General features: G+C 54.9%; 1 protein-coding gene and 1 pseudogene across 1 annotated transcript; both read left to right on the top strand.

Moving 5' to 3' along the window:
- The first annotated feature begins 3,394 nt into the window (after positions 1-3,394).
- On the top strand, positions 3,395-7,715 carry LOC119309959 (ankyrin-1-like). The gene is made up of 4 exons (XM_037585850.1): positions 3,395-3,560; positions 4,508-4,993; positions 5,140-6,154; positions 7,466-7,715. The coding sequence occupies exons 1-4, from the start codon at positions 3,395-3,397 to the stop codon at positions 7,713-7,715; spliced, it is 1,917 nt and encodes a 638-aa protein (XP_037441747.1).
- A 689-nt stretch (positions 7,716-8,404) lies between these two features.
- Positions 8,405-25,785, top strand: LOC119309960 (annotated as a pseudogene).
- The last annotated feature ends 162 nt before the right edge of the window (positions 25,786-25,947 follow it).

Raw genomic sequence — 25,947 nt, forward strand, 5'->3', positions numbered from 1 at the left:
CGAGTTGCGAGACGAGGCTGGACTTGCAACTGGGCCGACAAAAACCCCTAGTTGCAGGTCTAATTGCAACTACTATGAAACAAGAACAAAAAACAACGCCCCCCGAGTTACAAGTCGGGGGTGGACTTGCAACTAGCGCAACTACAAACTACACCCTCCCGAGTTGCGAGTACATGGTTGACTTGCAACTGGGCGATTATAAACTACATCCCTTGAGTTGCAAGTCGGGGGTGGACTTGTAACAGGGGTGAAAACAAACAACAAACAACACCCTCCCGAGTTACGAGTACATGGTTGACTTGTAACTGGAGTGATTACAAACTACATCCCTCGAGTTGCAAGTCATGGGTGGACTTGCAAATGGGGTGAAAACAAAACAACACCCTCCCGAGTTGGGAGTCGAGGGTGGACTTGCAATTGGGCTGACATAAACCCCTAGTTGCATGTTGAGGGTCTAATTGCAACTACTATGAAACAAGAACAAAAAACAACACCCCCCCCCCGAGTTGCGAGTTATGGACTTGCAACTAGGCAAACTACAAAACTACACCCTCCCGTGAGTCGGGGGTGGACTTGTAACTAGGACAACAACAAACGACGATGAAAAACAAAATAGTGGCCTAGTTGGGAGTTGAATGTTGATTTGCAACTAGAACAACAACAAACAATGGCCTAGTTAGAGTTGAGGGTGAACTTACAACTTTGACAACAACAAAAGTATGAACCTAGTTGCGAGTCGAGGATGGACCTGCAATTAGGACAACTATGAAACAATGCGCCCAGTTACGAGGAAATGGTCGACCTGCAACTGGGATGAAACAAACTATGGACCCAGTTGCGAGAAAAGTTGGACTTGCAACTAGTGTGTAAAACAAAAGGCACATCTTGTTGCGAGTCGAGGATGGGCTTGCAATAGGGAGAACTATGAGGCCAGTTGCGAGTCGAAGGTGGACTTGCAACTGAGACAACTACGAAACTACGAACCAAGTTGCGAGTCAAGGGTCGACATGCAACTGGGATCAAACAAACTACAATCCCAGTTGCGAGTCAAGGGTGAACTTGCAACTAAGATGAAAGACAAAACACAGGTCAAGTTGCGAGTCAAGGGTGGGCTTCCAACAAGGATAAAACAAACTATGGGCCTAGCTAGCTGTGAATCAAGGATGGACTTGTAACTAGGACAACTGTACAAAACTATGATATGAGTTGCGAGTCAACGGTGAGTTTGTAACAGGGACAACTACAAATTGTGAGCTTAATTGCGAGTCAAGGGTAGACTTGCAACTGGGATAAAAAAACAAACCGCATGCCCAGTTACGAGTCAATGGTGAGTTTGCAACTGGGAAAACTAAACAAAACTACTATACGAGTTGTGAGTAGAGGGTGGATTTCCAATTATAACAATTTCAAACTATGAGCTGCGTTATGACCAAGAGACGAACTTGCAACCAGGATGAAAAACAAAATATGGACCCAGTTATGAGTCTGAAGGTAGACTTGCAACCGGGACAAACGCATAACCTACCTCTTTGACTTCTACGACATTGCAAATGACATGGGCACACAAGAACACGTGCAGAAAAATGCCCAATAAAAAACATATGTACATCACGGACGGGATGACAAACGAACAAAAGGGAACAACGCGATAGAGGAATACATCGGCCCACATGCAAGATCAAAATTTTGCACTAAATTACAACAGCAAGATCCGGTGGACAATAACTCAGATGAAACATTGCTATTTTTATCTTGATAAAGCTTATAAGAAATGGGAGACAATGTGAAAATGAACAGAGAAGGTAACAACCACGATAGACCTTTGATTTTCTTGTCTCTTCTAATTCTACGCAGTGGCCTAGAAACATCGTAGCGAAATGGCTTGTCAGCGCGGCACGATAATGGGCCGAAAAGTGTGAAGCCAAACTGACCAACAAAAGGATGCGAGACAAACAAAACATTGACCAACAAGGCGGGGATAGCGCTTGCACAAAAATTACAAAAACTAAATCAACCGGTAAAAAAAATTAGATGAGACATCATCAAAAATCATCTAGATTGTGATTTTGCAATTTAGTATAAAAGTTTTGACTGGACAAATGGAGGACTAAAGCCACAACGCGCACCAAACAGAGCAAATTACATGATCTGTACAACAATTAATCATGTGGAGAGAATTGGCAAATAGTTAATCTGATTTGTACAAAAAAAAGGGAAAAACTTATAACATTTTCTTCTAGAAAATCACGAATAACTCATATTTTTTAAAGGCAAACGAACAACTCACATTTTTTTGAGGTGGTTGAACAACTCATATGGACGTGAAATGATCGGGGGACAAAGAAAAAAAAACAGGCCCAAACACTAACGCAGGGAACACAGGCCAACAAACAACGACTAAGGACCTAATGGGCCCAAGAAACGCAGCAGCGATGCAAGCACAATGGACACGGGAACTATGCGAGCACATAATGGACACGACTCGCATGAAAAAAAAGACTGTAGATCAAACGGTGAGAGACTTAGATGTGAGACACCAACAAAAATCACGAGTTTTTGAAAAGGCAAAAACAAAAATTAAAAAGAGAAAAAACAAAGAAAAAGATTGGAAGCTTCTCCCAGAACTAGTAAAAGAAACCTTCATGGGTCAGCTCATTCACACATGTAGGCTTCGGGGAGACAAAAAACCAAACAAATGGTACAAGGACATAGAACGACTAGATAAATTTTTCTCCCTGAAAAAAGAAATTGTCATTTTTCTTGGCTGAAAGCCCACAAAGAACAAAAAAGGGAGACTCACAAAAAACAAAGAAGCCCACAACAGGCAGGCGGGACAAGAGGCCACAACTGTCATGTGCGGTGTCTAAAAAAAACTGCCATGTACGGGGACACACACAGGACACGGGCTGCCGCACCTCGTACCTGGACACGGGCTGCCGCGCGCGACGCCAGGTAGGGCGAGCGAGCCGAACGCAAATCTTAAATACAAAACAAGATCCGACGGCTCTAAACTTAGATGTGAGATAACTATTTCATATCTAGATGTGAAATAGCAAATCAGTTGTGAGAAAACAACACGGCCGATATTCTCCTGGCCGGGATTCAAGTTTTATTCCTGACCTCGGACGCACCGGAAGGACCTGCCAGGTGGTCGTGTGCACACCAGAGCCGCTAGCTGCCACAGACGCGCGCTTCCTGGAAGGCTGGAACCTACGTACATGTTTAGCTGACTGTGGAAAAATCGAACGCAGGTTACCTGGGCGACTTGCTATGTATCCATGGCGCTCTGTTGCCAGATTTTTAGAGTCATCCGGTAGCCGCTATATATCGGCGACGCACGGGCCCTATACCTTCACTAGTTTAGACGTCGCCTGTGATCCGATCGGAATAGGCCATGGACCTCCGGCACCACACCATCCAACTCAGTTCGAGTCCTGGCTCGGCGGCTGCCGTGACCACGCAGCCTGGCGATGGCGGCACGATGAGCTCCGAGCTGTACCTTGCCGTGTGCGGCGGGAAGAAAGAGAAAGCCATGGCGTTGCTTCGGCAACACCCTAGCGGTAATGTTTACCGAACTGTTGGATTTCCCGTCATCTGTACATACACATACTTGTTAGTGCACAATACTTGTTAGCTCGCCGGAGAAGCCTCTGTGTCTGTCTTAGGGTGGCAAGCGACCCCATCATCTATCTTAGGATGTGGTGGTGGTACAGATTACCCAAAAAAACTGCCCATCGCCGGGGCTAGAGGGATGACAGGAGGAGCCAGAAGCACGGCGGTGAGCGGCGGTTGAGGGTAGGGTGGGACGGCGAGGCTCGCACGGGGGCGCCGCCGGCGACAGGCGATGGTGGCTGGCGGTCCAGCCGGTGGTCCCTGGGGGCGGATGGGAAGGAAGCCATGGGGAGGTTGAAGAAGTTCGAGAGGTTAAAGAAAGGATCCAGTTGTTCGTTTTGCACCCAACGGCTGAGAGAATCGACAGACCCAATTTAAGTTTTGAGTCGACTTACACCTAGCCACTCTCTTATCCATGTATTAAAATCTATGAAAGTTCACTTTTTTGTCCAGCTAAACTAATGTATTGAAACTCGCTAGAGTTTGGCTGAAATCCTACCAAAGTTTGAGAAAATTTATAAAATTTTAAGTTCTGCCTAAGCTTAGCTAGAATTCATCACAAGTCACTGATAGTTTGCAAACAAAAGTGTCACCAATATATTTTGGCTGCTACAAACGTTTCGAAGACCCAATTTCATTGTTTTGTTGTTGGGTTGGGCGGGTCATGACCTACTTTTGTCTCCGCCACTACTGATAGATACGTACGTTTATAATATGTCTAGATACATCTGTATTTAGACAAATCTAAGACAACTTTTTGGGACTGAGCAAGTATTTTGGTGCATAGTGAATTAACTGAGATTTCCTATTTTCTTTTGAAATTTCATTCAAATTAAATGGGAACACATGTTTTTATTCTGGGGGGAAACCCACATTTATATTTGAATTGTTTCAGGCATACACCAAGTCAGCGCGGAGAGGAACAACGTTCTTCATTTAGCCGCAGAGCACGGCCACGGCGAGCTAATCCAAGAGCTCGCCAGCTTCGGGGACAAGAGCTTGTTGTCTTTCCGGAACTCGGCTCTGGACACGCCTCTGCACTGCGCTGCGAGGGCGGGGCATGACAAGGTCGTATCCCTCCTCGTCCAGCTCGCGCAGGACTGCGGAGATGAGGGCACCTTGTGGTGCAAGGACGAGGCTGGGGACACGGCCCTTCATCTCGCGGCGAGGCTTGGCCATGGCGCGGTGGTTGAGGCGATGGCCTCCACGTCGCCCGACCTGGCCTCTGAGGTTAACGACGCCGGCGTGTCGCCGCTGTACTTGGCGGTGATGAGCAGGTCGGTGCGAGCCGTCAAAGCTATAACGACCAGGTGCGGCGACGCGTCGGCTGCCGGCCCGAGCTCGCAGAATGCTCTGCACGCTGCCGTCTTCCAAGGCTCAGGTCAGCTTGGTAGCTAGCTCCTTCTTGATCCACTACTCACCACTTTAGTGATCTAAACGTCTTATATTTCTTTAGGGAGGGAATACATAATTGTCATTTGTCAATCCTCGGCTGATATCTATTACCATCGATATGAACATTGCCAGGAATGGTCAGGCTGCTACTGGAGTGGAAGCCACGTGGCCCATCCCTGGTTAGCCAAGCCGACGGCAACGGCAGTACTCCGCTGCATTTCGCTTCGTCCGACGGTGACCTCTCCATCGTACGTGGCATCCTAAGCGCCGTGCCGCCCTCCGCGGTGCACATGCGGGACTCTGGCGGCCTCTCTGCTCTCCATGTCGCGGCAGGGATGGGCCACGTCCGCGTCGCCGAGGCTCTGATGAAAGCCTGCCCCGACGCCGCCGAGCTCAGGGACGACCGCGGCGGAACCTTCGTGCACGCCGCGGCCAGGGGAGGCCACTTCAAGGTCGTGCGGCTCGCCATCAAGAAACCGACGCTGCACGGCATCCTGAACACGCAGGACAGGGACGGCAACACGGCTCTCCATCTGGCGGTGGCCGCACGCGCGCCGGCCGTGGCGGAGGCCCTGATGTGGAAGGGGAAAGTGCAAGCGGACGTCATGAACAAGGACGGGCAGACGCCGCTGGATCTCGCCGCGAAATCCACCAGTTTCTTCTCCATGGTAAGTCTGGTGGCGACACTGGCCGCATTCGGCGCGCAGTCAAATCCTCAAAGGCGGGACCATGTCCAGCAATGGAACAGCCACGACATAACAAAGGCGATAGAGAAGACGTCCGACAGCCTCGCGGTGCTCGCCATTCTCGTTGCTGGCGTCGCCTTCACCGCGGCCAACAGCATACCCGGCTCATACGAGCAAGAGGGCGATACAATAGGGATGGCGGTCCTCCAGAAGAAACCCGTCTTCAAATGCTTCCTTATCCTCGACACCTTCGCCCTGGTGACCTCCGTGCTCGCCGTGGTCCTGCTCGTCTACGGCAAGGCGTCACGCTCCGCCGAGTCGTGGAAAACCTTCACGGTAGCGCTGCACTGCCTGTGGGTGTCCCTGATCAGCATGGTCCTGGCATTCTACGCGGCTCTGGCAGCCGTCACGAGGACGAGGGCAGTCCACGACATCGCCTTCAACATCATAAACTCTGGCCTCTTCCTGATGTTTTTTTTTAGAAAAGGAGGATGACCCCCGGCCTCTGCATCTGGGAGATGCATACGGCCACTTTATTGATTATTCTCGAGGACCTTACAAAGTATTACAACAATATGCCTGAATCCGCCATCTTGGCAACATATGCCACTACTCCTATCCATATGATGAAGGGGTGCTACCTGGGCCACATACCCGGTCTACTCACCTAAACCTATCATCAAAAGCCAGAAGCTCCAGCCTAGCCACATACCGGGTCTGGGGCATAAACTGGTCTGACGCACTCACATGTGTCGTCGCCGCCATCTTTCATAGGTCCGTCTTCAGAGCAGATATTGAGGCTTCTACCTTGTCAGGCCACTCCGTCATCGACGCCACCTTGACGCCAAACAACTACCTCCACCTGCGCGAGTCCATCCCCGCGCATCGGGCGCCGAGTCTCCACTGCACCACGCCGCCGAGATTCGCCGTCATCAATGTGAAGGATGAAGTACCGCTCCACCAATAAGGCACCCGCTGGTCCCTCGATCCCGTGTACGCCTCCAAGAATGACGCCCCCAAGGAGGAAACGACACCAACGCGTCGCCATCATCCGATCAACTGATCTAGGGTTTCCCCTGGAGGTAGCGGATAGAGGTCTAGAGCTTCTCCACGGCGATGCCTTCAAGAAGGTAATGACACCACAGGGTGCCACCAACGCCGGTCTTGGCAACAAGCCGAGCACAAGGTTTTCACCCGGATCCGCTCGAAGAACCTCCATCACGTATTGTGCGCACGGGTCGCCGCCGATCTGAGCCGCCGCACATCGAGCAAGCCGCACCGGGCAGATCGGATCTGTCCGGAGGGCAAACCACACATGGCGCCGACCCAACCACCAGGCCCTCCATACCGCCACCGCCGATCCGAGGACAGATGGTCCGCCGCTGCAGATCCGGCCACCACCGCCGAACGCAGCCAAGGCCGCTGCCCGACGCAGGGCCGGCCGCCGCAACCGCCACCACCACCGCCCTAGGACGAGGCCGCCGCCGCGCTGCCGCCGGTCAAGGCAGGCCCGCCACGCCACGGAGGCCAGATCGGCCGTGCCACCTCACGCCGCGGAGCTCCGCACCATCCCCATGGCGCGGGAGAGAGGAAAGGCCCCCGCCACCACCGTCAGCCCCCGGGCAAAAGGCCGGCGGCGTCCTTCGGCGGCGGCGGAGGGAGGGATGGAAGGAGGGGGAGCCCCGGCGGCTAGGGTTGGGATCCCGCCCGAGTCGCCCGGGCGGGGGCGACGCGGGGGGGGCGGGGGGCGGGGGGCGGGGGTCAATGGCCCACTTCCTGATGTTAGGCGTGGTCTCGCTTTTGGTCAGCCCTCACGTGTCGTTCCGCACACTGTGGAAGTACCTGTGGCGGCAATGTGGCTTGAAAGGACGTCAAGGTTCCATCCGTAGGCGTATCAAGCAGCAATATCCAGTCGTTGGTGCTTTCGTGCGCAACCTCATTCTGTTCAGGGTTGCAAATTATGTTCTTCTCCTTGTGGGCCTCGGCATAGTCTCCACATTTGGTCTCTCAAAAGTTGGGTAACCGTCGCTATGGGAAGAACATGGCAATGCGGAGTGTCGGGCTATTTGTCGTGTGTATTTTATCAGACACTTGGCAAACAAGCTCTTTGCAGAATGTATCAGAGACAACACGAGGCAAGGGCTTTGCCAAGTGTTCTTTATACGACACTCGATAAATAAATAATTCCAAAGCAATAAAATATCAGTTTTGCTAAGTCTCAGCCGACGAAGACTTTGTTATGTCTCAGTCGATGTTATTCCTCTGATTTTGCATGGAGATTCGTACATAATGTATCGGAGACAACAAGGAACGCTCGGCCGGTCGCACACGCGTGCTCCATCTTGTGTGTAGCGATTCGTGCAAACACCCCAACCACAATCACGCAGCTGGATGGCCCCACGACCAAACAGAGTTAGCCTTATCTCTTTCAGCCGTTGCTCCTTTTCCTTCTTCTCCATGGGGACGGCAGCACAGGGCAGCCGGCCAGTGATGACAGGTATGCCGTGCGCTGTATGATTGATTCCCTCTTCCCTTCTTCCTCAAGGTCATTTGATTGCACTATGGCATCAATCTTCTCCCTCAATCTCGACGCGTCGTGATCTCTCTTCATTTTCTACTTACTCTTCTTGTTGTCATCGGGCTTGTTCAAATTTCTTGGGCCATCACCATCCTCATCTTCATCCATGTTTGTCATCCATGTTTGTAAGTGAATCTCTCTCCGGTACAAGAGCTTGTTGTCTTCCCGAAACTCGGCTCTGGAGACGCCTCCGCACTGCGCTGCGAGAGCGGGGCATGACAAGGTCGTATCCCTCCTCGTCCAGCTCGCGCAGGACTGCGGAGATAGGGCACCTTGTGGTGCAAGGACGAGGCCCGGGACACGGCCCTTTATCTGGCGGCGAGGCTCGACCATGGCGCGGCAGTTGAGGCAATGGTCTCCGTGGTGCCCGACCTTGCCTCTGAGGTTAACGACGCGGGCGTGTCGCCGCTTGTTAGACTATGTATAACTTCTGTACCTATGTACGTATTGTAACACAACCATTATATATAATGAGATAAGCCACCCCTAGAGGGTTGGGCTGGTTCCCAAAACTTATTGTCTTACATGGTATCACGCTAGGTTACGATCGCTTCCGCTTCTAAACCCTAATACCCGCACCGCCGCCGCAGCCGCCGCCACCTTCACCGCCGCCGCCGCGCCACCGATCGCGCCGCCGCCATGTCGAGCGCCGCCACCACCGGTTCCACTGCTGCGGGCTTCCTCCCGGCCTCTCTTGCGGCTCTGCTCAACCTCCCGCTCGATGCCGTCTCCGTTCCGGCTCCGATCGGGACAAGGAGCATCGGCTCCGTCTTCTCCACGCCGCCGGCGCCCTCGCTCGGGCGTGACCTCGTGGTCCACACCGCGGCGCCGCCGTCCGCTGCGGATTCCGCAGGCGTCGTCCCGCCACTCCTGCCGCGAGCGGATCACACCGCCCCGCTGGCGGGGTTGGCGGCGTCCGCCCCGGTCGCGGGCCTTGCGGCGTCCGCACTGGCCGCGAGCTTTGCGGCGCCCGCCCTGGCTGCGGTCCCGCCTCCTCCCGCATCGGCTTCGGTGCCTCCGGCTGCCTCCATGGTGTTTGCATCCCAGGCAGCCTCCTCGATGGGATCGTCTTTGCCGCCGCCGTTTCACTTTGGTCATCTCATCACCATCAAGCTCTCCGCAGACAACTACATCTTCTGGCGTGCGCAGGTTCTCCCGCTCTTGGGGAGTCACTACCTGCTAGGCTACGTCGACGGATCGCTTCCCTGCCCATCCGCGCTGGTAGACAGCGTGCACGGTCCGGTCTACAATCCGGCCCATCGCGTCTGGACGGGGCAGGACCAGGCGAACCTCTCCTCCATCCAGGGGTCGCTCTCGCCGGCAGTTGCCGGCCTTGTTGTCTTCGCGAAGACGTCTCATGAGGCCTGGACCATCCTTGAGCGCACCTTTGCAGCGCAGTCCCAGGCTCGTGTCTCTGCACTCCGTCGTCAGCTTGGAGAGTGTCAGAAGCTTGACTCCACGGCCACTGAGTTCTACAACAAGGTCAAGGGCCTTGCCGACACATTGGCCTCCATTGGACAGCCCCTCACCGACTCCGAGTTCAACTCGTTTATTGTCAATGGTCTTGATGAGGAGTATGATGCCTTAGTCGAGATCATCAACGAGCGGGGTAACTCAACACCCATGTTGGCACACGAGGTTTTCTCTCGGCTTCTTCTCACTGAGCAACGGGTCGAGACTCGCCGCACCAGGGGCACTGGCTCTCTCTCGGCCAACGTCGCCACCAAGGGTGACCGCTCTTCTTCATCACCCCGGTCTCCCTTGGGGCTGCCACCGTCGCCCGCCTCGGCCCCCCCACCTACTGCGACCTTACCGGGGGCTGGCGGTCCACGTGTGTGTCAGCTTTGTGGCCGCGATGGGCACTGGGCCTCCAAGTGTCATAAGCGCTTCCAGTGAAGCTTCCTTGGTCTTGGCAATGACGGCAAAGATACACGCAACAATGCCCGTCAGGTCGCCATGGTTGATCGTCCCGCGCCGCAGAAGCACCAGGGACACACTCAGTCCTACTCCATCGATCCACACTGGTACATGGACTCTGGGGCGACAGAGCATCTGACCAGCGAGATGGGGAAGCTTCACACTCGTGAACCCTATCATGGCTCCGACATGATCCACACCGCCAATGGAGCAGGTATGCACATCTCTCATATTGGTCAAGCATCTCTTCTCACTAGACATGCCAATAGGAGTCTTCAGCTTCGCAATGTTCTTCGCGTTCCATCTGTGACCCGCAATCTTCTTTCAGTTCCTAAACTCACACGTGATAATAATGTGCTTTGTGAATTTCACCCTTTTGATCTTTTTATTAAGGATCGGGGCACGAGGGACATTCTTCTTAGTGGGCGGTTGTGCCAGGGTCTCTACCGTCTGGAGCATCCTGGCGTCGCTCGCGTTTTCAGTGGAGTTCGGGTCTCTCCGTCACAGTGGCATGCTCGTCTTGGTCACCCGGCCACACCTATTGTCCGTCATATTTTGCGTCGTCATGAGCTTCCTAGTTTGTCTAGTAATAAAGATGTAGCAGTGTGTGATGCTTGTCAGCAGGGGAAGAGTCATCAACTTCCTTTTTCGGAGTCCAGTCGTGAGGTGAAACATCCGTTAGAACTTGTGTTTTCAGATGTATGGGGTCCTGCTCAGACTTCTGTCAGTGGTCATAATTACTATATCAGTTTCGTTGATGCTTATAGTCGCTTTACCTGGCTTTACCTTATTAAACGCAAATCTGATGTGTTTGATATTTTTGTTCAGTTTCAAAAACATGTTGAACGTCTTCTCAAGCACAAAATTGTTCATGTCCAGTCGGACTGGGGGGGCGAGTATCGCAACCTCAACTCCTTCTTTCAGTCGCTTGGGATAGCTCATCGTTTAGCATGTCCACATACACATCAGCAGAATGGTTCAGTCGAACATAAGCATCGTCATATTGTTGAAGCTGGTCTTACTCTTTTGGCCCATGCATCTGTTCCGTTTCGGTTTTGGAGTGATGCTTTCACCACTGCATGCTTTCTCATCAATCGTACTCCTACTCGTGTTTTAAACATGAAGACTCCCATTGAGGTTCTCCTTAATGAACAACCTGATTATACCTTTCTCAAGGTATTTGGGTGTGCTTGCTGGCCGCATCTTCGTCCATATAACAAGCGCAAGCTTGAGTTTCGTTCTAAGAAGTGTGTTTTCCTTGGCTATAGCTCTCTTCATAAAGGTTACAAATGTCTTCATGTTCCCACTAATCGTGTCTATATATCTCGGGACGTCGTGTTTGATGAGCATGTTTTTCCCTTTGCCAACCTTACTGTGTCCACTGTCGAACCACCATCCCTGCATTCATCCTCTGTTGCTTCTGACCAATTTGATGATGTTGCATACTCTCCTTTGCTGTTACCTAACCATGGTGCAGGAACCGGACGTGGAGCTCGTTTGGAGCTGTTGGAGGATTCACCATCATCGTCGTCGTCTTCTGGTGGGCATGTCGATCGCCCTCTATTGCATGGCATCGATTCGCGTGCCCATGCATGGTCACCCGACGAGCCCGTCACGCCGAGCATCTCCACTGCTCGGTCTGCTATGCCAGTGATCGCCGAGTCTCCAGCGGCTCGGCCTTTTTCGCCAGCGGCCGCCGAGTCGCCCGTGGCTCGGCCCGTCACGCCGTCTTCGCCCGTGGCTCGGGTCCTCACGTCGCCTTCATCAGCGGATCGGCCCGCGACACCGGCCGCGCCACGGCCCACTATGCCGAGCTCGCCATCGGCCCGGTCTGGGATGCCGGAGTCGCCAGCTGCTTCGTCTGCTCTACCGGTTTCACCGGTGGGCCGACCTTCTTCGCCGACTGAGTCCGAGGCTACCGTGCCTGGCTCCTCGTCACCGGCTGACTCGTCAACATCGCCGTCCTCCAGCCCGTTGCAGGCTGCTCCGTCGACCTCGGTGGTTCCTGTGTCTCGACCACATACACGCAGTCGCAGTGGCATTTTCAAACCTAAGGAACGTACGGATGGTACGGTTGCTTGGTTGGCTGCTTGTTTGGCTGCTGCTGTTGCGGATCCATCTTCTGAGCCTCGCTCATATCAGGCTGCCCTGCGCATTCCACATTGGCGAGAGGCTATGGAGCAGGAGTTTCATGCTCTTCTTCGTAACAAGACATGGACTCTCGTTCCTCCACCACCACGGGTAAATGTTATTGACTCAAAATGGGTATTCAAAGTGAAGAAGCATTCGGATGGATCTATTGAGCGTTACAAAGCACGACTTGTTGCTTGCGGTTTTCGGCAGCGTCATGGTCTTGACTATGAGGACACCTTCAGTCCTGTCGTCAAGCCTACCACTATTCGGCTTCTTCTCTCCATTGCTGTTTCTCGTGGTTGGTCCCTTCGTCAACTTGATGTGCAGAATGCTTTTCTACATGGATTTTTGGAGGAAGAGGTTTATATGAAACAACCGCCTGGTTTCTCTGATCCTGATCGTCCTGACTATATCTGTCGTCTTTCCAAAGCACTATATGGTTTGAAGCAAGCTCCTCGTGCCTGGCATGCCCGCCTTGCCTCTGCCCTTTGTGCTCATGGGTTTGTGCCGTCCACTGCTGACACTTCATTATTTCTTCTACAGAAGCCAGAAGTCACTATGTATTTTTTGGTATATGTCGATGATATTATCCTTGTCAGCTCTTCTCAGTATGCTGCTGATGCTCTTGTCTGCTCTCTTGGTGCTGATTTTGCGGTCAAAGATCTTGGGAAGCTTCACTACTTTCTTGGAGTTGAGGTCACTTCTCGTGCTACTGGTCTTGTCCTTACGCAGAAGAAGTACTCCTTGGAGTTGTTACAAAAAGCCGGCATGCTGAAGTGCAAACCGACCACCACACCCATGTCGTCTACCGACAAGATAACAGCTGTTGATGGTGAGCTTTTGTCTCCTGCGGATGCCACAGAGTACAGAAGCATTGTTGGTGGACTTCAGTACTTGACGATCACGAGACCAGATATCTCTTATGCTGTTAACAGGGTTTGTCAGTATCTTCAGGCTCCCAGAGATACTCATTGGGCTGCTGTTAAACGCATTCTTCGTTATGTTCAGTTCACCCTGACTTTTGGTATGCATATTCGGCCGACTTCCTCTCGGGTCCTTTCGGCCTTCTCTGATGCAGATTGGGCTGGTAGCCCAGATGACAGGCGATCCACGGGGGGTTATGCAGTATTCTTTGGCTCTAATTTGATCGCCTGGAGTGCTCGGAAACAGGCTACTGTGTCACGTAGCAGTACTGAAGCTGAGTACAAGGCTGTGGCTAATGCTACTGCAGAGATTATTTGGGTGCAGTCTTTGCTTCAGGAGTTGGGTTTGTCTCAACCACAGCCTCCTATTCTTTGGCGTGATAACATCGGTGCTACATACCTTTCTGCAAATCCAGTATTTCATGCCCGAACGAAACACATTGAAGTTGACTATCACTTTGTACGGGAACGTGTATCACAGAAGCAACTTCAGATCAAGTTTATCTCATCTAAGGATCAACTTGCAGATATCTTCACTAAGCCTTTACCACTGCCACAGTTTGAGGCTTGTAGGTGCAATCTTACCCTTCTCAGTTCTTTAGAAAGTGGCTAAGATTGAGGGAGGGTGTTAGACTATGTATAACTTCTGTACCTATGTACGTATTGTAACACAACCATTATATATAATGAGATAAGCCACCCCTAGAGGGTTGTGCTGGTTCCCAAAACTTATTGTCTTACACCGCTGTACTTGGCCGTGATGAGCAGGTCGGTGCGAGCCATCAAAGTTATAACGACCAGGTGCGGTGACGCGTCGGCTGCCGGGCCGAGCTCGCAGAACGCTCTGCACGCCGCCGTCTTCCAGGGCTCAGGTCAGCTTGGCAGCTAGCTCCTCCTTGATCCGTGTGGATCCTAAAAGTACATGCATAATTGTTAATCATCGCATTGCTCAATGTAAACATTTTTAGAAATGGTCAGGCTGCTACTCGACTGGAAGCCATGTGGCTCATCCCTCGCTAGCCAAGCCGATGGCACCGGCAGTACTCCCCTGCATTTCGCTTCGTCCGACGGTGACCTCTCCATCGTACGTGTCATCCTGAGCATCGTGCCTCCCTCCGCGGTGCACACGCGTGACTCTGGCGGCCTCTCTGCTCTCCACGTCGCGGTAGGGATGGGCCACGTCCGCGTTGCCGAGGAGCTGATGAAAGCCTGCCCTGACGCCGCCGAGCTAAGGGACGACCGTGGCGGAACCTTCATGCACGCCGCGGCCAGGGGAAGCCACGGCAAGGTCGTGTTGCTGGCCATCAAGAAGACGAAGCTACGCGGCATCCTGAACACACAAGATGGGGATGGCAACACACCTCTCCACGGCTCCACCTGGCGGTGGCCGCACGCGCGCCGGCCGTGGCGGAGGCCCTGATGTCGAAGGGGAAAGTTCCAGCCGATGTCATGAACAAGGACGGGCAGACGCCATTGGATCTCGCCGCAAAATCGACCAGTTTCTTCTCCATGGTAATTCTGGTGGCGACACTAGCTGCATTTGGCGCGCAGTCCCGTCCTCAAAGGCGGGACCATGTCCAGCAATGGAACAACCAGAACATAACAAAGGCGATAGAGAAGACGTCTGATAGCCTCACTGTCAGATAATCAGCTGCACCAGCAAGTTCAGAGAAGTTCAGTTAGTTAGCTGAATAAAGTTCAGTCTGTCAGCTTGTGTGTGCACGTACAGATTCAGTAGTCTTCAGGTTAGTAGTTAGCGACTTTGTAGCTCGCCCGATGCAGCACCATGGGATGGCATGGATCACGCAGGTCGTGGCGAGCATGTAGGGTTCAAACACGACGAGCATCGTGGGATGGCGCGATCTGTAGGCTCGTTCATGTGCGACCATTTCTCCCTCATTTTCAGCAGCTCGTTTGTGAGCTTCGCTTAATAACAGAAACCCCGAAAAGCTGCAGTGGCAGTTCGCAGCGCAAGATTGAGTCTTCCACCTCTCTCACTCTCACACACTCTCGTACGGTTGCCGGTGATCTGCAACTACAAGTGGCATCAGAGCCTCGGTGGTGTTCGATCCATCCTGGGCACCGGCGGTGTTTGATCCGTCGGAGAGATGGCCGGCAGCGATGAAGAGAAGGCGAAGAAGCTGTTCGAGGAAGAAAAGGCCAAGGCGGAGGCCGCGGCGCTTGGAACATCCCTGGCCCGTCTCTCCACCGAGGAGGGCTCGGGGGTGCGCGTCGTCGAGCGCGTCGTGCACAGCGGCGGCAGCGGCGGTCCCCCGATGATGCTCACGCGCACAAACTACTCCGACTGGGCTATGATCACTAAACTGCAGTTGCAGGCGGACGAACTCTGGCGCGTGGTGGAGACGGGGAAAGGCTCAGATCGCGACGACCGGCGCGCCATGATCGCCCTCCTCAAGGGGGTGCCGCCGGAGCTCATGCGGATCCTGGGCGCCAAGGCCACATCCAAGGAGGTGTGGGATACCCTGAAGACCATGCGCGTCGGTGTCGAGCGCGTGCGCGAGGCCAAGGCGCAGACTCGCCGCTCGGAGTACGAGGCACTCCGGTACAAGGACGGCGAGGGGATCGAGTCGTATGTCATGCAGCTCAGGACGATAATCGACGAGCTGCAGGCGCTCGGCGACCCGGTGGATGAGCACAAAGCCGTCCTCAAGGTGCTCCACACCATGCCACGCCCGTACCGCGAGATGGCCGTGGCGATCGAGTCACTCGTCGACACCAGGCAGCTCTCTCTCGAAGAACTCTGCGGCCGGCTCCTTGTTGTCGAGGATCGTGAGCGCGAGGAGACCCCGGCGCCTGGTGCGCAGCTGCTGTACACCATTGATCAATGGCGTGCGCATGAGAAACTGCTCGACCAGAATAGCGCGTCCGCTAGCTCTGGAGCAGGGCGTGGGCGCGGAAACGGCAAGCCGAAGAACTTCCAAGGTGGGGGCGGCCGTGGCCAGAGCACTGGCCGCGGCAACGGCGGGCCAGCGACACCCAAGCGAAAGGGAAACTGCCGCTGCTGTGGCATACCTGGCCACTGGGCGAAGGAGTGCCACAAGAAGGAGCAGGAGCAGCGCGAGCAGCAGGATCAGCAGGCAAACGTCGCCCAGGTCGAGGTTGAGCAGCCAGGCTTGCTCCTCGCCACCTGCGCGGCGGTGAGCGTGACGAGCGCTGTGGGCGGCATGCGTGAGCACTCCACGGATATCTTCCTCAACGAAGCTCGCGTGGTGCCGGTCGCCACCAACAACGACCGTTGGTATTTGGACACTGGCGCCAGCAATCACATGACAGGACATCGTGATATGGTGTCGCAGGTGGACGAGTCCGTTCGCGGCTCGGTGCGTTTCGGCGACGGCTCTGTCGTCCAGATCTGCGGACGCGGCGCGGTGACGTTCTCCTGCAAGAACGGCGAGCACCGCGCGCTCTCGGATGTCTACTACATCCCACAACTGCGGACGAGCATCGTAAGCCTCGGGCAGCTCGACGAGCACGGGTGCAAGTCCGTGATCGAGGATGGCGTGCTCTTCCTCTATGACAGGCAGCGTGTGCTATTGGCACGGGTGCAGCGGACGAGCAACCGACTCTACGCCGTGGCTCTTTGAACTTGGCTGCGCCCGTGTGCCTCCTGGCGCGCGGCGGCGACGAAGCGTGGCGCTGGCATGGACGTTTCGGACACCTCCATTTCTGGGCGTTGCACGACCTTGGCGCGAAGGGAATGGTGCGTGGCATGTCGACGATCCAGCACGTCGAGCAGTTCTGCGAAGGCTGCACGCTCAGAAAGATGCACCGCACTCCGTTCCCGCGCGCGTCTGCATACCGCGCGGAGCAGGGGCTCGAGCTCGTCCACGGCGACCTGTGCGGGCCGATCACGCCGGCGACTACCTCCGGTAACAAATATTTCCTGCTCATAGTTGATGATCACAGTAGATACATGTGTTTGGAAGTGCTCAGGAGCAAGGACGAGGCATTCAAGTTCTTCAGTAAGATCAAGGCTGCCGCGGAGACTGAGTGCGGGGCAAAGCTCAGGGCGTTCCGCACCGACCGTGGTGGGGAGTTCAACTCGAATGAATTCACCGCGTACTGCGAGGATCTTGGGATCCTGAGGAACACGACGACTCCGTACTCTCCACAACAGAATGGAGTCATCGAGCGTCGTAACCAGTCCGTGGTGGAAATGGCTCGCAGCCTCATGAAGAGCATGGGGGTGCCGAGCGTGTTCTGGGGCGAGGCAGTGCGCACTGCGGTGCACATCCTCAACCGATCACCGACGAGGAGCCTGCAGGGCATGACTCCCTACGAGGCATGGCGCAGGAAGAAGCCGACGGTCGACTACTTCCGCACCTTTGGCTGCGTCGCGCATGTCAAGCTCGTCGGCCCCGGCATGACCAAACTGGCGAACAGATCGTGCTCGGGCGTATTTCTGGGCTACGAAGCGGGCACCAAGGGCTATCGGGTGTATGACCCGATCGGCAAGCGCCTGTACATCACGCGCGATGTGCGCTTCGAGGAAGACTGACGCTGGGACTGGAGTAAGGACGGTGGCGACTCGGAGCGCGCTCACCAGTTCATGGTCGTGTACTCCGACGCTGGCGCACCCACAACCACGACCTACTCCGTGTCACCGGACTCGGCAGCGCCACCTGGAGCACCGACAACACCAATTGCGCCAGGCTCACCGTCTTCACCAAGCACGCCGCGAACGCTCTTGTCTGGCGGGTCCGCCGCAGATACGCCGAGCGCGTCGAGCACGCCAGCCTCGACAGACTCAAGCCCGTCCATAGCGGCCACTCCCTACAACTGAGATGACGGGTGGGTGACGCCGCCCACCGGTGAGGACTTCGACGCCGAGGGGGTGCCCGTCCGCTGGAAATCGATAGAGTACGTCATCGACCACGCACCAGCATGCACTCTGGAGTACAGCGGGCTCTGCCTCTCTGCAGCAGAGGAGCCTGCGTCTGTTCAGGAGGCCCTGGATGAACCTGCTTGGCGCAGCGCAATGGAGGCGGAGATGGAGTCGATCCGCTCAAACGACACCTGGGTTCCAGCCGCGCTGCCCGCCGGTCACCGCGCCATTGGATTGAAGTGGGTCTTCAAGGTGAAGCGCGACCCGGACGGTAACATCATAAAGCACAAGGCTCGTCTGGTCGCGAAAGGATATGCACAACGGCAGGGAGTGGATTTTGATGAGGTTTTCGCACCTGTCGCTCGTCTGAAGACAGTGCGGCTACTGCTGGCCGTGGCGGCTCACCGAAGCTGGGGTGTACATCACATGGATGTGCGCTGCGCTTTCCTCAATGGAGATCTCCAGGAAAAGGTGTATGTTCATCAGCCCGCAGGTTTTGTCGACAGCAACAACACACACTGCATGCTCAAGCTGCAGAAGGCTCTGTATGGTCTTCGTCAGGCTCCTCGCGCATGGAATGCAAAGCTGGACGCAACACTCTGTGCCCTTGGTTTCAAGCGCTGCCAGCTCGATCATGCGCTCTATAGGCGGGAAGACAAAGAAGGGTTCCTGCTGGTTGGGGTGTATGTGGATGATCTGATAATCACGGGCACAGAGGCGGGAGCCATCAAATACTTCAAGAAACAGATGAAAGAGCTTTTTCAGATGACTGATCTGGGTCTCCTCAGCTACTATTTGGGAATTGAGGTGAAGCAAGAGGAAGATGGGATCACAGTGTGTCAGTCAAGCTATGCAGCAAAGATCCTGGAGGATGCAGGGATGAGTGACTACAACTCTTGCAGCACACCCATGGAGAATCGCCTGAAACTGAAGAAAAACAGTGGACAAGTTCAGGATGCAACTGAGTACCGCAGTTTGATCGGAAGCTTAAGATATCTGGTGAACACCAGACCTGATAACACGTATGTAGTAGGGATTGTCAGCAGATTGATGGAAACGCCAGGCAAAGAGCCCTGGGCTGCAGTGAAACAGATTCTACGATACATCAAAGGCACTCTTGGCTATGGGTGCATCTTCAGAGAAGGAGGAAAGGAAGTGTTGGTGGGATTCAGTGACAGTGATCATGCTGGAGATATCAATGATCGCAAGAGCACCACCGGAGTTGTTTTCTACCTTGGATCGGGAGTGGTAACTTGGTCTTCACAGAAACAGAAGATAGTGGCACTGTCATCGTGCGAGGCAGAGTACATAGCAGGAGCAACGGCTGCTACCCAGGCTGTGTGGTTGAGCAGGTTGCTCGCGGAGATGCTCGGCGAAGAGTTTCAGAAAGTGAAACTGAAGATCGACAACAAGTCCGCCATTGAGCTCAGCAAAAACCCTGTCCATCATGAGCGGAGCAAACATATTGATCTCAGGTATCATTACATTCGAGAGTGTGCTGAGCTGGGCAGGATTGACGTTGAGCACGTACGAACGGGTGATCAAGTCGCGGACATTCTCACCAAGTCACTGGGCAGGACTCAGTTCAGTGAGCTACGAAGCAGGCTTGGGGTCACTCAGGTGCAGCAGATTAGGGGGTGATTTGTCAGATAATTAGCTACACCAGCAAGTTCAGAGAAGTTCAATTAGTACAGTTAGTTAGCTGAATAAAGTTCAGTCTGTCAGCGTGTGTGTGTGCACGTACAGATTCAGTAGTCTTCAGGTTAGTAGTTAGCGACTTTGTAGCTCGCCTGATGCAACACCATGGGATGGCATGGATCACGCAGGTCGTGGCGAGCATGTAGGGTTCAAACACGACGAGCATCATGGGATGGCGCAATCTATAGGCTCGTTCGTGTGCGACCATTTCTCCCTCATTTTCAGCAGCTCGTTTGTGAGCTTCGCTTAATAACAGAAACCCCGAAAAGCTGCAGTGGCAGTTCGCAGCGCAAGATTGAGTCTTCCACCTCTCTCTCTCTCTCTCACACTCTCGTATGGTTGCCGGTGATCTGCAACTACACTCGCGGTGATCGCCGTTCTCGTTGCTGGCGTCGCCGGGTCGTACGAGCAAGATGGTAACCTCAAAGGCATGGCGATCTTCCAGAAGAAGACCATCTTCAAATGCTTCCTGATCCTGGACAGCTTCGCCCTGGTGACCTCCGTGCTCGTCGTGGTCCTGCTCGTCTACGGCAAGGCGTCACGCTCCGCCGGGTCTTGAAAAACCTTCACGGCAGTGCTGCATGTTAGGAATAACCTAGCGTGACAGGTCACTAGGGCGAGTGTTTCTGAAGTTCAGTAGAGTTGCGACTGCAGTGTTAGTTTTTCAGTTTTGTCAGATAGCGTTTTTTCCTGTTTTCAGTTAGACAGTGCCTGAGGACGCGGCATGTGCGATCCCGAGGCCCTTAGCTCGCGGCGTGAGCACGCCCATAGTCGTGGGATGGCACGACACAGTATTGGGGGCTGTTCTTGATCCGTTTTCCCCGTTCACCAAGTGAATAAGAAGAGAAGAGGAGAAAAGCAGCAAGCATTGCGTTGCACAAAAAAAATTCAGTCCCTCGTGAGTGCTTTCGCCATTGACAGAGCTTCGAGCTCAGGGATAACAATTGGCATCAGAGCCGTCTTTCGGTCCAGGGCATGTCCGAGGACGACACCGGTGGTAGCAAGTCGCCATCGACGCCGCGCGCGAAAATCTTCGATGGCAAAGAGCTGGCCGTGGCAGAGAGATCATCGGCGTGGGTAACGCGCGACACCGGTGGTGCGGCGTGGCCGCAACTGACGAGGACCAACTACACCGACTGGGCCATCCTCATGCAAGTCACGATGGAAGGGTGGCACCTGTGGGACATCGTGGTAACGGGCACGGCGGAGCACAACAATGATCAGCTCGCGCTCAAGGCCATCCTGCGCGGAGTGCCACCGGAGATGGGGCCTACTCTCGCCGGCAAGGCCACGACGAAGGAGGCGTGGGAGTCCATCAAGACCATGCGCCTCGGTGTGGCTCGCGTCCGCGAGGCGAAACTCGCAACACTTTTCAAGCAGTACAACGACATTCGTTTCACCAACGGCGAGACGATAGACGACTTCCCCATGCGGATCACGAACATGGCAGCCCAGATGGTGCAGCTCGGGGAGACCGTTCAGGAGAAACACATTGTCCTCAAGTTCCTCTCCGTCGTCCCGAAGAGGTACTCACAAATTGTTTTGTCAATTGAGACACTGGTTGATGTGGATAACTCTCCATGGAGGAGCTCACCGGGTGGCTGAGAGCTGCCGAGGAGAGGTACGACCTCGACCAGGTGGACTCAGGCGTGGGGCGCCTCATGTTCATGGTGGAGGAGTGGCTCGCGTGCATGCATCGCAGCGAGAATGACGGATTCGGAGGCAGCGGATCTGGCTCAGGACGCGGCGGTGGACACCGCGGGCGAGGCGGCGGACGCGGTTCTGGAGCCGCGCAAAACCCATGGACCAGTGCCGTCACTTCAAGAAGTACACGCACTAGGCGCGTGAGTGCAAGACACGCATCCGCGAAGAGCGGGCAGAGGCGAATCTTGCCGAACAAGGTGGGCACGCCGCAGACGGGCACGACGAGGACCCGACGCTTCTGATGGCGGTGATCACCGCGACCCCGGCGCAGAGCACGGGGGAGCACATCATGCTCAATGAAGAGCGTGCAGAAGGCGTCGTGTGATGGCCGCTGGTTCCTGAAGCTGGACGAGCATGTCATCGACAGCGTCAGGTTTGGGGATGGCTCCAGCATGGCCATCCGTGGCCGCGGCACATTCACGTTCACCGTGCGCAGTGGCGATCATCGCGCCCTCACAGATGTCTACTTCATCCCGTGTCTCAAGATGAGCATCATCAGCCTATGGCAACTGGACGAGCACGGCTGCACCACAAAGATCCACGGCGGCGTTCTGACTCTATACGATCACCGCCAGAATGAGTTGGCCTAGGTACGCTGAAATGGCAGACGTCTGTATGTTGTGCGCCTGGACATCGCGCATCATGTTTGCCTGGTAGCACACGGCAGCGACGAGGCATGGAAGTGGCATGCCAAGTTCGGCCACCAGCACTTTGACGCGCTTCGGCGCATGGGGAGCGCTGACATGGTGCGCGGGGTGCCGCTGGTGGATCACGTCGAGCAGATCTGCGATGCATGCTTGGTGGGGAAGCAACGGCATGCTCCGTTTCCCTCCCAGGCACGCTACCAGGCGACAGGGCCGCTCGAGCTCGTTCACGCCGATCTTTGCGGGCCCATCGCTCCGTCCACCCCCGGCGGCAAGCGCTACTTCATGCTCGTCGCCAATGATCATAGCCGCTACATGTGGGCTATGTTGTTACTGGCGAAGGACGCTATCGCATCCATCATTAAACACTTTGTTGTCGCGGCTGAGGCAGAGCAGGGTGCACGACTGTGCGTGTTCCGGACGGACCGGGGCGGCGAGTTCATTTCCAGCATGCTCAGCGAGGACCTTGAAGATCAAGGTGCACAGAGGCACCTGACGGCACCCTACTCACCGTATCAGAACGGCGTGGTCGATCGGCAAAAGCAGACCGTCGTAGGCATGGCGAGGAGCATGCTCAAGGCGAGGAACATGCCGAGCTGGTTTTGGGGGGAGGCCGTGGCGACTGTGGTGTTTATCCTCAACAGATCCTACACCCGCAGCATCGACGGCAGGACTCCATACGAGGCGTGGTACGGTAAGAAACTAGCGGTGCACTTCCTGCATGTCTTCGGCTGCATCGCCTACGTCAAGAACACGCGACCCAGACTGAAAAAGCTCGACGACCACAACACTAAGATGGTCTTCAACGGCTATGAGGCGGGCTCGAAGGTGTACAGAGTGTATGATCCGCTGACCAAGCGCGTGTACATGTCACGTGACATGGTGTTCGATGAGTGTGCGAGCTGGGACTTGGGTGCCACTGACGAGCACACAACGGAGCCATTCGTCATCCACCACGAGCTCCCGCTCACCACCGAAGTGCGGAGCATGCACACTATGGCAGGCGACGAAAGTGGGGACCAAGAAGGGGACCACGACACCACGATGGACTCACCAGCCACGCCCAAAAGTGGGACCCTGGCTGCATCTCCCGGCACGCCCCAGAGCGCGGCCATGTCCAGCTCTCTAGCGACACCGTGGTCCGGCGCGTCTACGGCCTCACCGGACGGGTCTAGCGGTAGGACGCCTCCGGACGAGGCTCCAGGGGCGGTGGAGTTTGTCACACCGCCTGCAACGCGGTACCACTCGTACGACACCGACGACGATCAATTCGCGGGGCAGCGTTTCCGCCGTCTCACGGATGTGTACGGCGGGGCAGCCAAGTCATCTCGTCGGTGGAGCGCCTATTGCTTGCCGAAGAGGAGCCAGCTACATTTTCCGAAGCAGCATCCCACGAGAGCTGGCGGAGCGCGATGCTAGAGGAGCTAGCATCCATCAAGGAGAACGGTACCTGGACGCTCACCGATCTGCCTGCAGGTCACACGGCCATTGGCCTCAAGTGGGTCTTTAAGCTGAAGAAAGATGCCGCTGGCGTCGTCGTCAAGCACAATGCGAGGCTCGTCGCAAGGGGCTTCGTGCAGAAGGAGGGCATGGACTACGACAACGCGTTCGCGCCTGTGGCGAGGATGGACTCGGTGCGCATCATGGTCGCCACGGCGGCACATCGCGGCTGGAAGCTGCATCATCTCGACGTCAAGTCGGCCTTCCTCAACAGCGAGCTCAAAGAGGAAGTCTACGTCTCACAGCCACCTGGCTCGCGCGGAGAGGTGAGGAACAGAAGGTGTTCCGACTCCACAAGGCGCTCTATGGGCTGCGGCAAGCACCGCGAGCATGGAACGCCAAGCTTGATTGCACCATGCAGCAACTTGGGTTCACGAGCTGCCCATTAGAGCATGCCATGTACTCACGAGGCAAGGGACAAGCCCGAGTCCTGGTTGGTGTCTACGTCGACGAACTTGTCGTCACCGGAGCCGACGTCGAGGCAATCCACAGTTTCAAGAGGGAGATGATGGCCAGGTTTCGTATGAGTGATCTTGGTCTCCTCGGATTTTACCTGGGCATAGGGGTGAAGTAGGGGGCCGAAGAGATCACCCTGTCGCAGGCGGCGTATGCTGGTGAGCTCTTGGAGCGAGCGGGCATGACGGACTGCAATCCAACACACGTACCCATGGAGTGGTGCCTCAAACTGAGCATGGAGGGGCCATAACCGCGTGTGGATGCCACGGACTACCGCAGCAGCATCGGAGGACTTCGCTACCTGACCCACACGCGGCTGGACATCACCTTCGTGGTGGGGTACCTGAGCCGGTTCATGGAGGTGCCGACCACGGTGCACCTGGCCACCGTCAAGCATCTTCTTCGCTACATCGTCGGCACCCGCAGGTATGGGTGCAAGTACATCAAGGGCGGCAACGGCGGGTTCATTGGGTACAGCGACTCGGACATGGCCGGCGACATTGACGATTGCAAGAGCACATCTGGAAACCTCTTCTTCCTCGGAGGAGCGCCGATCACCTGGCAATCACAGAAGCAGAAGATTGTCGCGCTGTCCTTGTGTGAAGCTGAGTATGTGGCTGCAACAACTGCGGCATGCCAAGGCATCTGACTGAGCAGGCTCCTGGGTGATTTGCTCGAGGAGAAGGCCGGCGCCATCACCATCTTCATTGACAACAAGTCAGCCATCCAGTTGTGCAAGAACCCCGTCTTCCACGACCGAAGCAAGCACATCGACGTTTGGTTTCACTTCATTCGAAGGTGCGTGGAAGAAGAAAAGATCAGGGTCAAACACATCGCCACCGGCGATCAGCTCGCAGACATCTTCACAAAGTCACTTGGGCGCACGCGGTTCCTGGAGCTGCACGCACGCATCGGCATGGTTGAGGTTTAGGCTCTCTGTCACGACTAGCTTAGGGGGATATTCTTAGAGAATAACCTAGCATGACAGGTCACTAGGGCCGAGTGTTTCTGAAGTTCAGTAGAGCTGCGGCTGCAGTGATAGTTTTTCAGTTTCGTCACATAGCGTTTTTTCCCGATTTCAGTTAGACAATGACCGAGGACGAGGCATGTGCGATCCCGAGGCCCTTAGCTCATGGCATGAGCACGCCCATGGTTGTGGGATGGCACGACCCAGTAGTGGGGGCTGTTCTTGATCCGTTTTCCCCGTTCACCAACTGAATAAGAAGAGAGAAGGGGAAAAGTAGCAAGCATTGCGCTGCACAAAAAAATGCAGTCCCTCATGAGTGCTTTCACCATTGATAGAGCTTCGAGCTCGGGGATAACACTGCACTGCCTGTGGGTGTCTCTAATCAGCATGGTCTTGGCATTATACGCGGCTCTGGAAACTGTCACGAGCACGAGGGCAGTCGACATCAGCTATTACATCATACACTATACCCTTTTCCTGATGTTAGGCATGGTCGTGCATTTGGTCAGCCATCGCGTATCGTTAAGCATGCCGCGGAAGTACCTGTGGCAGCAATGTGGCTTGATAGGACATCACGGTGCTATCCGTAGGCGTATCAAGCAGCATTATCCAGTCGTCGGTGCTTTTGTGCGCAACCTGCTTCTCTTCTGGGTTGCAAATTATGTTCTACTCTTTGTGGGGCCCACCATAGTCTTAATCCTTGGCAAAGTCTCAAGAGTTGGGTGACCTGCCGGAAAAACATCATCGTAATGCCGAGTGTCGGGCTATTTGGCGGGTGTATTTTATCGGTCACTCGGTAAACAGACCCTTTGCCAAAAGGTATCATGAACAACACTAGGCCTTATCGCTCGCTTCGGTGCTTATAGTCGTCGCTAGCTGGTCTACGGG

Source organism: Triticum dicoccoides, chromosome 5B, assembly GCF_002162155.2.
Source record: "Triticum dicoccoides isolate Atlit2015 ecotype Zavitan chromosome 5B, WEW_v2.0, whole genome shotgun sequence".
Lineage (NCBI taxonomy): Eukaryota > Viridiplantae > Streptophyta > Magnoliopsida > Poales > Poaceae > Triticum > Triticum dicoccoides.

Excerpts from the sequence above, each read along its gene's own strand:
- LOC119309959 (XM_037585850.1), top strand. The coding sequence starts at position 3,395 with ATGGACCTCCGGCACCACACCATCCAACTCAGTTCGAGTCCTGGCTCG. Across the intron at positions 4,994-5,139 it reads TGCCGTCTTCCAAGGCTCAG|GAATGGTCAGGCTGCTACTG; the intron begins GTCAGCTTGGTA and ends GAACATTGCCAG. Across the intron at positions 6,155-7,465 it reads AACATCATAAACTCTGGCCT|CTTCCTGATGTTAGGCGTGG; the intron begins CTTCCTGATGTT and ends GTCAATGGCCCA.